Genomic DNA, 16,308 nt, shown 5'->3' with positions numbered 1-16,308 from the left:
CTGACCATCTCCATCTCTTTATGACCACAATGCGCTCATCTCATTGTGGACATGCTCCTGATCCAGGCCTGTGCTTCACCGACAGGGTGGAGTTGGGTGTTCTCGGCCAACAGCTTCAGTCGGCGGCACTGATGTTGAGCGTTCACTGATGTCTGTGAACACCGGCTTCAGAGTGCCACGCCCACCTTTAATAAACCAATCAGCTGTAACTAAAAGCTGCCGTTTGGCTTTCTAAGAGATAAAAATAAGACTGAGAAATGGACAGACACTTTAAACGTGTCTCACAGAATAAATTTTCTGTTTCTACTTTGATGTCTCACTTCATTTTGCTGCTGATAAAGTTTCCACGAACTCTGTGACCCAGTTTGGTTCGGGGATGGGATGAGCGGGCTCCCACCAGCAGACAATCATCCTTTTAAGCGCTGCTGTATCCGTGAGGGATATGCTGTAGACTTTTCATTAGCACATAAATTAAATGTCACTAAGTAATAAAACCGACTGACGCGCCTCCTTCCACGAGAGGTGATGGTGCTCTGGTGTGTGTTAACCTCCGTGATGCGAACACGTGAGGCCGCCGTGTGATTCAGTGCTCGCTCAGTTGAGGTCGTCGTGAATCAAACCGCCGTGAAAAACGACTTTGTCTGTCAGCTCCGAGCTTCAGTCACGGTCCAGGAGATTCACGACTCAGCATAAATGATAAATCCAACAAATCACCACGTGGCTTCTGAGTGTGGAGGACACATATAGAGGTATAACGCAGCTCCTCCACCCAGAGGAGTCCATCAGACGAAGGCTCCACCTGGAGCTGCTCCTGAGATTATTTTGGATCCATCAAAGCAGCTCACTCTCTGCCTTAAAGAAGCTCAGTTAGCTCCTCCTCCTTCAAGGAAGCTGTCTTCTGATTGGCTGCCCCCCACAAACAGAAGGTAAGAACAGCACAGAGCTTAGAGAGTTTGTCTCAATACAAAATGTAACCTCAATAATTGAAATTTGGACCATGTTTGATGTGAGCATCCACCACTGGAACAGCACACGTATGACTGGAAATAAAGAAAAGTGGAGAACATTTCCCGTGAGGAGAGTTTCATAAGATTCCTTCTTTGACGTTCACGGGATAATAAAGAGCTTCCCACAGGCTGCAGAGCGAGCATCACCGCTCTGCATCAGCCCTTCGCTGCAGCGCAGAGATGGCGAGAGGGAGGAAACCAGTAAATTATTCATCCCAGAGAGGAAAGAAGGCAAAGAGGGAGGGAACCCAAAGAAGGAAAGGCCAATGTCTTCTCAGACAAGTGCCACATAAAACCAAACATTTTCCTGCCCAGCAGGGATCCAGTCTCCTCGCTGGGTCCCTGGGCTCTGCGTGCAGCCGCACGGCGAGGACGTAACCCCGCAGAGTGACTGGATGGAGTAATTAAGCTGAGATGCAACCACCTCCAGGGTGTTCCTCCACTGTGGTCCTCTCACGCTTCAAGGTTTGATGTGTTGCATGTTCAGAGATGCTCTTCAGCATGGATGTAACATCTAAATATTTGAGTTAGAGTTTCATCTCAGTGAGACTTTACCTGGATAAATAAAGGATACCAACAGGCTTGGGGTGATTGCTGCTCACTGGGTGTATCCCCCTTCTTTCGGGGGGCTGTTCTGTTTAAACCTTAGAGATGGTTGTGGGAACCTCCCAGTGAGAGCTTCAGCAGGTCGTCTTGACCATGCCCTTATACCCAAACGCACAGCCATGTGACCGGCTGAGTATATATTTGTGTTAGCGAGCAGTTGGACACATATACCAAAAAAGTGGAGAGTGTATATGTGGTATAAACACACCTGACATCTGCCATATAAGGTGGATCTGTGGCACGCCGAGTCAAGCTGCAGGTGTGAGCCACATTTGTGCCAGAATATCTGAGTTTTCTGGCTGTAAACTCTTCTCACTGTATTGTATTTGTTATTTACGGCCTGTGAAAGGAGAAACATGATAACATCACCAACGAAGCACTGAGTGGACTCGGCAGCAGAGAGTTCAGAGAGGCTGAAATGCTTAAACCTGACATGTAGCACTTATAAAATACAGCAAAAAGAAGAAAACCTGAGGAGACGAATAAAAATAACTGGAGGCTTTTCTTCCCGCTCAGAGACGAGTGTGATCGGAAGTCTGATGGCTCGGACTGAAAGGAAACGGCGAGCGTTACGAGTCAGTACCGTCTGACCCGGGTCAAAGCGATGAGGCGGTGCTGCTTTCACAAAATGAGTGGGACCGTCCGCTGTCATGGCAACAGACAAAAATCGATGGAGCTCGGACAGATAAGAAACGGGTTCTTGTGTCTCTGAATTTAATCAGACGGCAAGAAAATCTGGTTCATTCTGGTTCTGATCTGATTGAGTGTTTAAACAGGAGGGAGGTTCACGCAGGCAAAGGAGGTGAAAGCTAAAAACAACTCTCTTCTTAAACAGATTCACTCCACAGGTCAATACTAAAGGTAGACTGACTATAATCTGCAGCTCTGACATCTGCAGTGCTAAAAGCCATCTGCTCAGTAAAAAAACAATTACTTCTGTCACAAACAATCCAGCGCTGCACGAGCTCATAATTCAGATTGTACGACTAAAAAACAACAAACAGGCCCACAGCCTGCCCCACAGCCCGCCCCGCTTCATGCGCCGAACAACGTGAACCAATGTGACCGACTCAGTGGTGTAACTTAGTACATTTACTTTATTATAACAGTACAGCTTTAATGTACTTTAATTATTGAGGTTATTAAGAGGAAGAATTATTAAGAAGAAGAGCTCAGTGCATCATGGGAAGTCCTCCAGCAGCCTGAGCCTGTAGCAGCATAACCACAGAGATGCTTCAGGGTCACCTGATCCAGCCCGAACTAGCAAAAAGGAAAGTTTGAAGCCTAATCTTAAAAGTAGAGATAGTGTCTGTCTCCTGAATCCAAACTGGAAGCTGGTTCCACAGAAGAGGGGTGAAAACTGAAGGCTCTGCCTCCCATTCTACTTTTAAATACAACAAGTAAACCTGCAGTGTGAGAGCGAAGAGCTCTGATGGGGTCATATGGTGCTACGAGGTCTTTAGGATAAGATGGGGCCTGATTATTTGGCATTTTGTCTTTCCAGCATTTTTACAGTAGTCTATCAGGCTATTGATCTATCTCCATCTATTTCTCACTTTGATGACAACAACCTCATGAAAATCCTTAACCTGCACTCTTTCTAATGGCCAGCAGGGGGCGACTCTTCTGGCTGGAAAATGAAGGGCAAGCATTAAAAATAAAATGACCTGATTTCTCCCGTGATTTATGACCTCTGTAAACTCTCTCCACATGAGTTTATGATGCCATTCGTTAGTTTCAGATTTCATTTAAATCATTTCCAGGTTCATTTACAAATTCTGCTCCAAATGAGAGTAAAATAGACAAAAAGACTGTGATTTCTGGCGTGTCTAGAGTGTTATTGACAAGCTGTTAGTGAACGAGTGTGCAGTGTCCTCTCTCACTGCAGGGAAGTCAAAGCGGACAGGAACACCTTTACCTGCAGTGATGACGGATAACAGCCTGAACACGCTCACCTGGTTTAGGCTCAGGCAGCAGCAGCAATGATACAGACAGAGGAACAGAGTAAGGAAAGAAGCTGACCGCTGCCTCAGACCTCCATCATGGAGGAAGCATCCACCAATCGAACACCAGTTAACCACAACACACCTGAGTCAGGAGAGGCAGAAACACTGAAACGCTTCAGCCGTGATAACGACGAGGAGCTAAACGAGCTGTTAAATGGGACTAATGGAGAATTTGCCACTGACGCACGAAACTCTCGCAGCAACCTGAACCTCGAGGGCGTATTTCAGAGGCCGGCGGTGGTGTTGGTTTGTTTCATCACACAGGAAAAAAACAGTGAGCACAAACAGAAAACGTCTTATCTGCACAGCCACACGACAGAGAGGGAAGCTCATTTATCAATAATTAATGAAGCGAAGCAGACGCGAGTGCAGCACAGACCGCAGATCTGGGTCGAAGGAAAATAATGTGGAAACTTTCCAAGCTGTCGTGTTTCAATGTTTAAACAGCGGCGTGAAACATTTCATTGCAGGATGATGATTGGCTGGAGGGAAACCCAGTAAACATATTCATGTTTTCACTTCAGGAAGAAACGATGATATAAAAATGTTAAAGTGTTCTGTGAACTGGCTGTTTAGTTACTTGTTTTAATAAGAAATCCATTATATCGTTACCTAAACATAAAAACCTTTCAGTTTGAACTGAAATAAAAGCAAAACCTATGATTAAGTGTGGTGACTGTGGTCCAGGAGGCTCATTAAAGGCGCCTGCTCGCTGCAGTTTACATGTGTTTGAACAACAATAAGTCCTTATATTAAAAACTCAAATCGAAGATGGCATCACAGAGGCTTTTCCTCCTGCAGCCGCACCACAAACATCCAAATCTCCCAGATGGCTCGAGCCACGGGGTCCAAATATAGAAGGCTGGATGATAAAAGACGAGCGAGGCTGTCGGGAGGAAAAATGGTCCAACGCCAAAATGAGTTCTCAAGGCGCTGCGGCTGTAACGGCGCTCAGAGCCAGGAGGAGGAGTCGTCGTTACCTCCGAGCTTTTTGGGGTGACAACTCAGAGGAAAGCAGAGACCCAGGAGACTTCAAGGAGAGATGAACAAGCTTCAGAATATGCTTGGACCGGCGTCCTCCGGGCACAAAGCAGAGGCTCTCTGATCAAAGCCGGGCGCAGAGAGTGAGCGAGCTTCTGAGCTTTGAGGAGGAGCATCACAAAAAAAGAGAAAACACAGCAGGGCAACGCACAACGGCAGCCAAGACGGCAACCAGGCCACAGGCAGAACTCAGACGATTGATTTTCAGGCTGAAATCTACACGAGGGTTTGAGGGAGACCAGCAGCAGCGTCTCTCTGTTCATCCCTCCTAACAGGGCTGGCTTTTAACAAATGCATCATTTCAAAGGAGACACAGAATTAGACAACGATGTTTATAGTGAGGAAGTGTGATGTTGCGTTGCTTCAGTAAAGCTGTGCCAGCGTTTCAGCTCTCGGCCTCGCCCTGCTGCAGTAACGAGCAGAGAGTCTTCCCCCGATCGGCCATGTCGTCTTTACAGCTGCTTTAAAAAGGGCAGAAAATGTGTTTGAGTGGAAGCTGCCTCTTCACAGCTTTAATTACATTTACTTTTTGTGTACCAACAATAAAACTGTCCAGTTGAATTCATGTCCAGGTGTCTCATTAATATGTGTTTAAGGCTGGTGGTAAGGACATTTATTAAATGCTGAGACATCAGGTTTGCAGACTGAACCATACACATCAGGAAATCTGCAGTGGTTCATTTGCACACATCTGCAGGTCAGAGGAAATCTAAAGGTCCGTTTAAAGGAAATATACCGTCTCTTTGTTCCAATCATACAGTCTGAGTGTTATATAAGCTCATCCTTGTACTCTTATATGAGTGGGGGGACATCAGGGTCGTCCACGAACCCTTCAGAGAAGTGATCCTCGGCGGCTGGTGGATCCGGTCTGGATGTTTCCATCGGCCCTTCTTTGGCGATCTGGCGTGGCACGATGTTGGCGAGGTCGACGGCTGTGCGCTTGCTCGGGTCGACTTCGAGCCTCTCGGGAACGTTATTTTTCCTGTCGAGATAAAGGAGAATTATGAAGGTCTTAAATAAGTAAAAGAGCTTCGTGAAAGACACAGGTGTAGAGAAAGAGAGCGCCTTGGCCTCCTCCACTCCTCCTTCATTAATACATTAAATAAACAACAGCCTGCCTCTACAAACATTTATCAAAGGATGGTCAATGAATTTAACTGTGTTGCTCAGCTGTTGAAATGCTCTCTTCACTGCTGGATCAGCTGTGAGAACTGTTATTATAATGAATCCCTGCAGAGCTCCAAACCTCCTCCGGCATTAACATCAGCACAAAGACGGCACACCAGGAGCTTCACGGGATGTTTCTGAGGCCCAGCAGCTCCTGAAGGTGTAATGTGGAGGTGACTCAGACATTTGATCCATGCAGTGTGTGAGTAGAAATGTTCACGCACAGTTACACAAACTGACGTGCCCTGTTTCTCTGTGTCAGGAAACACGTTTTCCTCTCGTACAGAGATAAGGTGGTGACGCTTTAATTTAAAAAACGAAGTAATTAATAAAAAGGGCGAAGCTCAGACTGTAATAACAGAGCTGCTGGTGGATGAAAAGGATTTACTCAAACATTAGGATTCTCCAGCAATATCCACGGGAGTCTTACAGGAAGTCAGTGTAAGTCTGGAGTCATTATAGTGAATATCGGAAAATCCTGAACATGGTTTTAAGATGCTCAACGTTTGGATTTAGATTTAAATCTTAGTGAAAATGGACGCAGGAAGGAGAGCAAAATGTAGAGTTTATGAAACGTACAAAAAGAAAATGATTTCCTCAAAGAATCAGTTCAACCTTCAAGCTGTTTGAAAGCATCGGCCTGGTTCACCTGAGCAGTCACTGCTGTTCCCACGCTGGTAGTTTTAATCTGCGTGGCAGCTGACCGGCAGGTAAACCCACCAAAAAGCAAGAAAATAAGAACGATAACAGAAAAAACTCCTGACTGTACCAAGAAACGAAGCACCAGCCGCTATCAGGATTAAAGTGAGGGTGATGCGTATGTGCAGTTGGGACAGACCACCATCATCCCTGACGATCGAGCACGTAGCAGTTCATCACCTTCACGTGTCTGCTAAAGAAACTGTAAAAGTCCTCCTACCTCCTCCGGTTCTGACCTCTGGGTTCTCTGTGAATAACTTCTCTCTTTCTCAGGATAGTTTTCCTCACTGTGAGGAGAAATTCACAGAAAATATCTGAGTTCTCAGAATCAGCAGCAGCAGCTCCCAGTTCTGAGAAGCTTTATGAGAACAGGAGAATAAATCAGCCATCGTTGGTGCTGATGCTGCGCAGAAACACTCAGGTTCCCAGATTTAATGTAAAACATCAATATGAGCGCTCGCACGGATGTGATCGATGGTGCAAAGTGCACGTGACGCTCAGTTAATAAACCTTTTTTCACCTATTTTATTGGTTCAACTTTACTGGAGTTGGTTACAATCAGTCACCAGTTTACTGTAATATTTGGAATTATGTTCATTGTGTATCAGAAATATTCTGTGGAAACAAACTGACTTCATGTGTTCATTATTTACTGTTGTGTTCAGTGTTGTTACTCAAGCATCCATAAATTCATCTCCGGGGGTCAATTTTCCACATTATCTGTTACCATCAAACCGAAATGATCCAGCTCCTCCTCTGAACTCATCTCCTCCATCTTACAACAATCAAGTCCATTAACCCATCAGATCAGTTTATAGGACGCCGGCTTCACGGTCAGATGTGCTGTGAGCAGCAAACCGTCTCCGGGGGTTTCTCTGATTGTGTTTGTCGAATTAACCGCAATGTAACACGTCACCGTGGGGACACAGACACACAATGACACTCAACAACTGGGTTAATCTGACATACCAGTTGATGCTAAATTGTTCCACTCGTGTGTGCACAAATTGATTTTTTTCTCCCTTTCACAATAAAAGTCCTAGCCATGGCTGCTGTGCTGCTGGAGTGCACAGAGGAATCACCCTGCTTAAATGTGAAGTAGAAGACATTGTGCCTTTTCTCCTCCCATCCTCCTCGATCAGTCACAGCAGATGGCCACCCCTCCCCAACCTGCCACTGGTTTCTTCCTGTTAAAAAGGGGGTTCTTCCTTCCCACTGTTGCCAGGTGCTTGCTCGTAGGGGATTGTCTGATTTTGGGGGTTTTGCTGTATTACTGTTCGGTCCTTACCTTACAACAGAAAGTGCCTCCAGTCAACTGTTGCTGTTATTTGGTGCTATATGGATGAAATAAAATTGAATTGCATTATTTGTGAGACTGTTGCAAAGCAAAAGTCCTTCTTTATGTTGCTGTCTGAAGAATTCTGTTTTTCATAACTAGTTCTGTTCTGTATTTTGTAGCACACAGACAACCATTCGCTCTCACATTCACGCCTATGGGCAAGTCAGAGTTTCCAGTTAACCGATCCACACTAACTGCATGTCTTTGGACTGTGGGAGGAAGCTGGAGAACCCACGTATACACGGGGAGAACGTTCAAACTCCACACAGAAAGAGCCCGGCCTGATGGTGGAATTGAACTCAGGGCTTTCTGGCTGTGAGGCAGCAGTGCTAACCACCGTGCTATAATACCTACAAATAAATGTTAAACTGAAAGGAGAAAGATTAAAAGACACAATCTCAATGTCTTAAAGAAAAATACCACAAACTGACCCAAATTCTGGTCTCCTCTTGATCCAGTCCACAGTGTGGAGCGTATGCTCTTCCAATAATTAGGCTTCCTTTTAGTAAAATTTTCCAGGAAGAGCGTTGCTACTGTAATTTAATCTTCTGCACAGCAGCTGACAATAAACATCAGAAGGACGCAGGAGGAGGACGAGGAGCCCCTTCATTACTCTCTGCATTCTCCCGCCTGTTTATTAAGAGGGGAATAAAGCTGCCAGAGGACTGTAGAGAAAACACACCGCGTCAGGAAAACCTCGGACAGAGAAAGCAAGCGTGTCGAATTTCAGAAATGAACGTTTAGTACATTTGATATTGTGGTCAGACAGGTTTGTAAGACAGGATGTTTCCAGAGTCCATCAACAACCAAACCTGGAAAAATATGATCATAATGTGGAAGAACTTAATGCCACTCTGTCACAGTTCCCCTTTGCTTAGCTCCACATGCACAATATCCTGCAGCAGTGACGTACCAGTCACCGCAGCTGCTGGGAAATAACAGCTCCCTTATAGACGCCCAGTGAATCTGCATTTGGACTTAGAGCTGTCGGCTGTTTTGTGTCGTGTTGGAATATTTTTGGTTTTCATTTAGTTTGGCTTTATTCCCTCATTTTTTAACTCTGCTTTTTTTGACCCACCCCGCCCCCAACCAGTCCTCCTGCACCTCACTTTGGTTCTGCCACATTATTCTTCCTGTTAGAAGGGAGCTCTTCCTCCCCAACAATGCCACGTCGATAGGGGACCGTCTGATACTGTGATATCTTAACTGATCACAGAGGGACTCAAACCAATTCATCTCCAGTCTGATTCTGTAAACAAGGTTTTGTATTTTTCAAGTTTGGCTTCCAGTCAGCGCCTCACCGTGTGTCTCAAATATGTTTGTACATATGGGTCAGACTTGTGCACAGGTGTGCTCGTGTTCTCCCATCAACTTTTCTTTCATAAACTTTCTTAGACCTCGTTACGCCTCAGCACAGTGTTTATAGATGTGAATACTGCAGAACCGAGTAGAAATGCAGGAAACTTTGGAAGTTCATGAGCTCTCAGAGTAACCTGAGTGCTGATGAAGTCTGCAGGAAAATAACTATGACTAAGCTTTTATCGGACGGAGTTCCTGCAGGGTTATCACTCTCAGTTCGGTAATGGGGATGTAATTGAGTTGTACTCAGCCACAGTAACAACATCAGCGGGTTCTGTTCAGTGTCTGCGGCCACCGATCCACAGAGGATTAGGTTTTGGAGTGGATGTGAGGTGATGTCACGGGTCTGATCTGAACCCCATCGGCTCACGTTAAGATAAGAACCAGGCTAAACGAGTCACGTGGACGCAGAGAGACGAGGTTAATGCGCAGATACCAAGCTTCTTCCTGATGTGGACTTTTTTGATAAGACAAAAATATGATTTAAACCTGAGTGCAGATTCAAAGGCTTTAATGGATCGCTTGCAAACACACATTACAGCCAGTTTTTAAAAGCCTTGTGCTGAACTACAAAGGTAAACTCAATGTGGGACAGAAACGTTTCGGCTGGAGGTGGTACTGCAGAAGTGTCCATGATGTTCTGAGCGGCTCCGTGTGGAGAGGTTCAAATATCTTAGAGTCCTGGAATAATGAAGGATGAGAGCGACAGACGGTCTGTTGTGGTGAAAAGAGAGCTGAACGTGAAGGTCGATCTACTTTAATATGCCCACCTATCGGCTGTGGAAGTCCATGTCATGTAGATATGGGCGCATAGTGCCCCGAGAGGTTTCATTAAAAGATTAGGTTGATTTAGAGGAACAACCTTTACTCCAGAACTCTTTTTTCCGACAGAGATCTGCCTCACTGAAATGAAAACTGTAAGTGTCACATTTAGAAGAGTCTGGAGTCCGCTGTGCACAAACAGCCTTTATTTTAATTTTGTTTTTTTAATAAAAAGATTAACGTGAATTATGAACAGCTGACGGTCCTCTTTTCAAATATGGAAAACAGACAGATTTCAATTAGAAGCAATTTTTAGAAGAATAGAAAATTAGAAATGAGATTAAATCAGAGAGCTGTCAGCCTCTGCATCAGTGCAGGTACTAGCTCAGCCTGGATGTGAAAGAGAATAAACAACCCTAAATATTAAAAAAAAAAAAAAAAAAAAAAAAAAAAAACCCTCCCAAATACTGATCTAGAAATTTCCAGACTTTGATTTTGGGGGCTTTGTGGGACCCAGTTCAGTTGGTAACAGTCCAGATTCACCATTTATGGGTTCAATGATGGATAGAAAGGAAATTCTTCTCTTTCCTTGAACTGCGAACACAGTAAATACATTTAAAACTGTAATGAAAGAAAGAGAACAATAAGAAATAAAAATGGAGCTGCTAGTCCCGGGCCTCCTCTGCCCGGCCTGGTTAGAAAGTCCAACATGGCTTCCTGTCATTGGTCACTCATAGTGGAGGTCCTCGTGGGTACTGAGGCAGAGAGCACGCCATATTACCCGCCTGGGAACATCTAACAGGGTTCTAACACCACACACATCATCTAACAAGTTTCCTGCCAAGTTTGGTCACGAGGTCAGAGGTGGTGAGGTGGAAGGGTCAAAGGTCACCAACTTGACTGGGGTGCCTAAAATGTTTGAATTTTATTTGCCAAATTAGGTGGAGAATTATCAAGAGTTTAAATTTTTCTGCTTTACGTGATCGGAAATCAGAACTTTGGATTTTGGGAAATAAACAGTAATTTAGCAGCTGTTAGACTGATTACTTCATTTTTGAGGGGAGATAAAAAAATTTTTTAATTCTGTTTATCTGCAATTAATGTAACCTCAGGGAGTTTACTATAACAACCCAGACTGGGCTTTCCAGGTGACCTTGACCTTTAACCTTTCAGATCCACTTATCAATGGCGCTGTGAGCTGAGGGTCTGAGATTATGTCTGAGTCTATTTTACACTTAGTGCTGCCTCGTGCCATCAAGAAAATCCATTTCAAACCCGATCAGGGCCTTCAGATCAATTTCCGCGCACACCCGAGGCAGAATACAGAATCTAAAGGCCCAGGGGTCAAAGGTCACGCCTTATCATATCGAAACTATGCAATAAGTCAGCAGGAAGCAGCGGAGCTCACCTGTCACCTTAGCATTTATATCGAGAGTCCAGGACTGCACTGGGACTCTTTATGGAGTTTGATGGGGACAGATGAAGGACAGGAAGCGACTCTGTCATAAAGCAGTAATGATGATGATGATGGTGGCGTGGTGAAGAGCACACCTCCAGGCATGCAGAGGGAGCGGGGGATCAGTTACACGGCTCTGCAGACTAATGTGGTCATTAAGAGGTGAAGCTGAGCTCAACCTCAGTGAGAGCTTCATCACCTCACAGAGGAAGAGGAGCTGCTGATCGTTCATGTTTCAGTCAGTGAAGATGAGACAAACACAAAGACTCCAAATCTTCTCTCCTGACTCTTAAAGTTGCACGTTTACAAATTCACAACTTTGACCAGAACATAGACTGTATATAAAAGATGATCTACACACATTTTGGACCTTTATGGCCATCTTGCTCTGTTGGAGCCACATCTCCGATCCCTCTCCTCATTTTTAAATCTCACACAAACACTGAAGGGCAGAATTTTTAATCACCTTAAAGAACTGAAACATACATGTGTGTATATTTCAGCCGTGACCACACCTCTCTCATATACTGAAAGTAAAAATACACCTGCTCTCCTCCTGATGTATATGATTATGATTTTTACTGAAGCACAAGCTTCTCAAATAGTCTGCAACAGTCATATTATTTAATAGATAACTGCATGAAAACAGCACAAACAGTCCTGCAGTTCAGGGTCTCCAACTATCTGACAGAAACACAGGAGGGGGATGCAGATGCTGTCTGAGGGCAGCTGGAGGCTTTTAAATAGAGACAAGATATGAAAAAGGTGTTTGCTGACTCAGGTTTGTTCCTTTAACTTTATATAAAATGATTAAAAAGTGTAACAGCGGTATGTTACCAGAATGGTGAGCCAAACCAGCTCCAAGTGCTTCAAAGGACAAAAATGGTTTAAATTCAACCAAAAATAATTGTAATTGTTCTTTTCTCTCAGAGTGGGATTTGGGTCACATTCACAGTTTGGTGGTCTGCAGCAGCTGTTTTCAGCAGCCTGCAGCTAAATATGAGCCCAGCAGCACAGACACGTTTCACTGTGGAGAATCCTCTTCCTCACTTCCTCCCAAGTGTAATGATGCCGCGTGGGTCAAGGTTATCTCCGCCCAGCACACGGTCATCGAGCAGGGAGAGCGCCATCATGAACACGGCTGATAAAATGAGTCACGCTCAGTGTTTAAAATACAACAGGCATCTGTAATCAGGGCAACGGGGGCCTGATGAGCCAGAGGTGTTTAAATATGTGCGTATTAAACTCGAGGCCAAACTCAGACTAACACCACAGCCAACAATGCTCGACTTCTTTCACACAAACACAGACCAGCCTGCAGGCTGCACCTCTTTATGCCCTAATAGTATTATAAACCTAGTATTTCTGACTGTTTATCATCTATTACATACAACTTTCTATTTGTGATGGTATCACATAACATTATTCCTGCAGTTTAAGAAACTAATGCCCAGTTAAATTTCACTTAATCATCAAATCACAAATCAAACAGTTTTTTTCAAGGTGCTCAAAGTAAAGATCTTACAATATTAAAGAGAAAACCTCAATACAGTGTATCAGCAAGCACTTGGCGACAGTGGGAAGGAAAAACTCCCTTTCAACAGGAAGAAACAACCTGCAGAACCAGGCTCTGGAAGGGCTGACCACCGTTTGGGGTGAAGGAAGAAAGACAGGACAAAAGGAGGTCAGTCTGCACATACGTTACATGTGATGTATGTGCAGACTGACCTCTGCCTTTCTGTCAGCTGTGATTCATTTCTATGCTGATGACAGACAGATAAACCTGCCTATTAGACCCTCTGACACTCGCAAACTGAGTCGGCTGCTGAGAATCTTTAGCATCTGGTTTAATGGTGATCTAAATCTTTGGACAGTCACACAGCAAAACTAAGGCAATAATGTTTTTATTTCCATTAGGAAGCTAAAAGGCATCCTGCAGTTATTATAACAGCACAGTCCAGACCTTTCACCGATGATAAACATGTTTTATTTTGGAGGAGCTGTTTGGTAAATCTCTTCTTTTACTTGATGTTTAATAAAGTCACGTGTAAACATGAGCCTGCAGACACCACCGTGCAGATGTTCAGTACTTGTATTCGTCTCTTGTTGCCCTTCATGTTGAGCCGTTTGACGTACTTTGGTTCTTAAAGGTGTTTTTCAAACGTGCTCTAAAAATACTAACTTACCTTCACAGAAGTACTTCACCCCAGCGTGGCCTCAGTTTGTGAAACGCTGATGTGCGCTGCACTTTACACCAAAGATTAAAGGTTGAATTTCTGTTTTCATCTGTCGCGGTGCTTAAAGTTACGTCTCTTTATCTCTAATGTCTTATTCCATCCTTGCATTTGCTTTCTTAGATCATCATAAAGATTATTAAAAAGAAACTGGAGGTTAATATTTGTTTCCTTCCTGTCCAACAGTGTGTGGATGTGTGATCATGAGCTCTGTGCACTGAAGCTACCTTTGATCATCCTCCGATAAGCCGCCGCTGCGTCTGTTCTGACGCACTCTGGGTGGACGTGGGACGGTCTTCGTCACTTTGATTTCACCTTCAGCCTGAAAAAGAAGAAAAAGACGACACAAACAGCTTTCAGTCTTTGGTTTCTGAACTCTTTACAGGCGCTCTGCTGCAGCACCTGTTTTTCTTGTTATAGACGCAGTAAAGAGTTTCTTTATTAAAACTCTGAGTTTAATACGACTGATCTTCAGAGGAACAAGTGAAAAAAGAACAGGGAACAGTCGTAGGTCCACACACAGTCAATCATCAGCGCTCAAACTGTAACAGGATAAATCACTGTAATCTGACTTTTTACAAAGCGTCCCAACCTTTCAGAAAACATCCCAAAGAAGCAAAAGTTCTCTGTGAAGTTTTGCAGCAGCCTTTTAACCTCTTCCTGCTGCAGCGTCCCGTACCTGGCTCAGGTGTGACGTGTACCTGTACGTACCCTGGGCATTGTCAGGAGGAGGTGTCCGGTGGTTTGGGACCTCTGAGCCGTCGAGCTGTCGGGCTTCACTTCGGCCGGCAGAACCACCTGAAATATCTGCAGAGTAAATTATTCACAACTTTAATTAGTAAGATTAATGCGCTGATCTGGCACCGACGCCATCCCAGTGTGTCAAATGACTTTAATCATTAGCGGGTCTTTTTATAGGTACGCTTTCCAGAAAGGACTCGAGAGAGAGTGACCAGAATAGCTCCAAAACAGAACGGTGGCGATCAATCACAGGAGAGGAAGCCTATGGAAACCAGAATCAAGCATGTGGGACGACAAATCGGGCATAAAATTGGACTTTTTCATTTTTTCATTTAATTCAATTTGATTATGAGGGGGAATGTGAGGAAAGCCACACTAAGGAGGAAAACTCTTCAGCTGCAGAGTGTGAGACGTGTCTGATGTGATATACACTCCTCACAGATGGCTCCTCCAGTCAATTCTCCCCGCTCTTCTCAACGAGTTCGTATTAAAAACGAATTTTGAAAGCCCGGACTGATGTATCACTGCGTAAATCACCCTGCCCGTCCAATCAGGACGACCTCTGGCACACAACAGCCATCCATAAACACTGTAACAGCTTGAAGTGCAGCCATGACATTCAGGAGTCTGGCAGCGAGAAGAAGAACTCAGAAGCTGCAGGGCTCCGAATTCATGAGGGAAAAAAGTTCATCGTGTGGTGAAACAGCTGTTTAACCAGGCTTAAAGCAGCAGAAGTCAATGCAAAGCAGCAACATCTGGGGCTGAAAACGACGGCTGCAGTTGTATACAGTCTTCTCTGAAGACGTGAGAAAAGTCTTCACAGGACTCTCTGCAGCCGTGAGAAAAACTGAGTCCACCGCATCTGCAGCAGGAATGACTAACTTCTCTTTTTCAGTACTGACAGTGATGTGATCAGTGCTCACGTCACTGTGGAGGAGTCTTGGCCCTTTTTTACAATGTTGGTTCAGGTCATTGAGGTGTTCATGGTCAGCTCACTAACGTACATCTTTACTACTTTCACAGGAAAGGATTGCTGGAATAAACAGAACTGGAATAAACTACTATCAAGGTTAGAGCGTGCAGTGCTCGGAGAAAAAGCAGAAACCCGAGAACTCTGCATGTTAGCATCTTAAGAGTTCATGGCAGTACAATTAGAAAAAGACTGAACAAGTTTAGCTTGTTTGGAGGGTTACAGGGAGAAAGCCTCTTCTCTTTAAAAACAACATGGCAGCACAGATTAGAGACGAGACAAAGTGGAGATGTTTGGAAACCAAACAGTTATCAGGACAGACTGTCGGCATGGTGGAGGAGGCTGATGACTCGAGCACCTCGCAGTCACAGCGTTAACCATGAACTCCTCTGTATGCCAAAGTATTAAAGAGTCAAATATGAAGCTTGGCTCAAAGTGAGTCATGCATCACGCCATGAACACAAGCACAGCAGCAAGTCTACAAAGAAAAGAATCAGAGTGTTGCAATGACCCAGTCAAAGTCCAGACCTCAACCTGAGCTGTGCATAAATGAATTCACTCAAATCTCAATGAACTGAACAACTGCTGTAAAAAAGGTGGGCTAAGATTTCTCCACAACGATGTGAGAGACTGATGAAGTGATGATTACTGCAGGTTATTGCACTGAAAGTGGTTCGACAAGTTTCACGGGATGGAATCGGTTTTTCACACATGGCTTCTGCATTTTTTAGTTGTTAAATAAATGACACACCTAAATATGTCAGGTGCTGTTGTTCATATGACTGAATACATATGCAGTAACTGTTTTCCTCAGAAATCAATTCCTAAAAACATAAATAAATTAGCAGCTTTGAAAGACGTGGGAGAAAATGCAGTGGATGCGCAGGACGGAGGCTCCTGTCACAATAAACCTGTCAGACT

At 44.4% G+C, this 16,308-nt stretch overlaps 1 protein-coding gene across 1 annotated transcript in view; it reads right to left on the bottom strand.

Annotated features, from left to right (window-relative positions):
• Positions 1-5,045: 5,045 nt before the first annotated feature.
• The window catches only part of dnaaf11 (dynein axonemal assembly factor 11), a 31,483-nt gene continuing 20,220 nt past the window's right edge, over positions 5,046-16,308 (bottom strand). The window contains exons 10-13 of the mRNA XM_085377435.1: positions 14,388-14,483; positions 13,904-13,998; positions 5,490-5,642; positions 5,046-5,118 (exon numbers count right to left, since the gene is read on the bottom strand). Of these exons, the coding sequence (XP_085233561.1) occupies positions 5,046-5,118; positions 5,490-5,642; positions 13,904-13,998; positions 14,388-14,483 (417 nt within the window). The remainder of the gene's footprint in view (positions 5,119-5,489; positions 5,643-13,903; positions 13,999-14,387; positions 14,484-16,308) is intronic.

This window comes from Diplotaxodon limnothrissa, linkage group LG18 (genome assembly GCF_057381915.1).
Source record: "Diplotaxodon limnothrissa isolate DT_005_m linkage group LG18, D_limnothrissa_male_GT1.1, whole genome shotgun sequence".
Taxonomy (NCBI): Eukaryota; Metazoa; Chordata; class Actinopteri; order Cichliformes; family Cichlidae; genus Diplotaxodon; species Diplotaxodon limnothrissa.
Note: the sequence above shows the minus strand (reverse complement) of the source record. Positions and strands in the feature narration are given on the sequence as shown.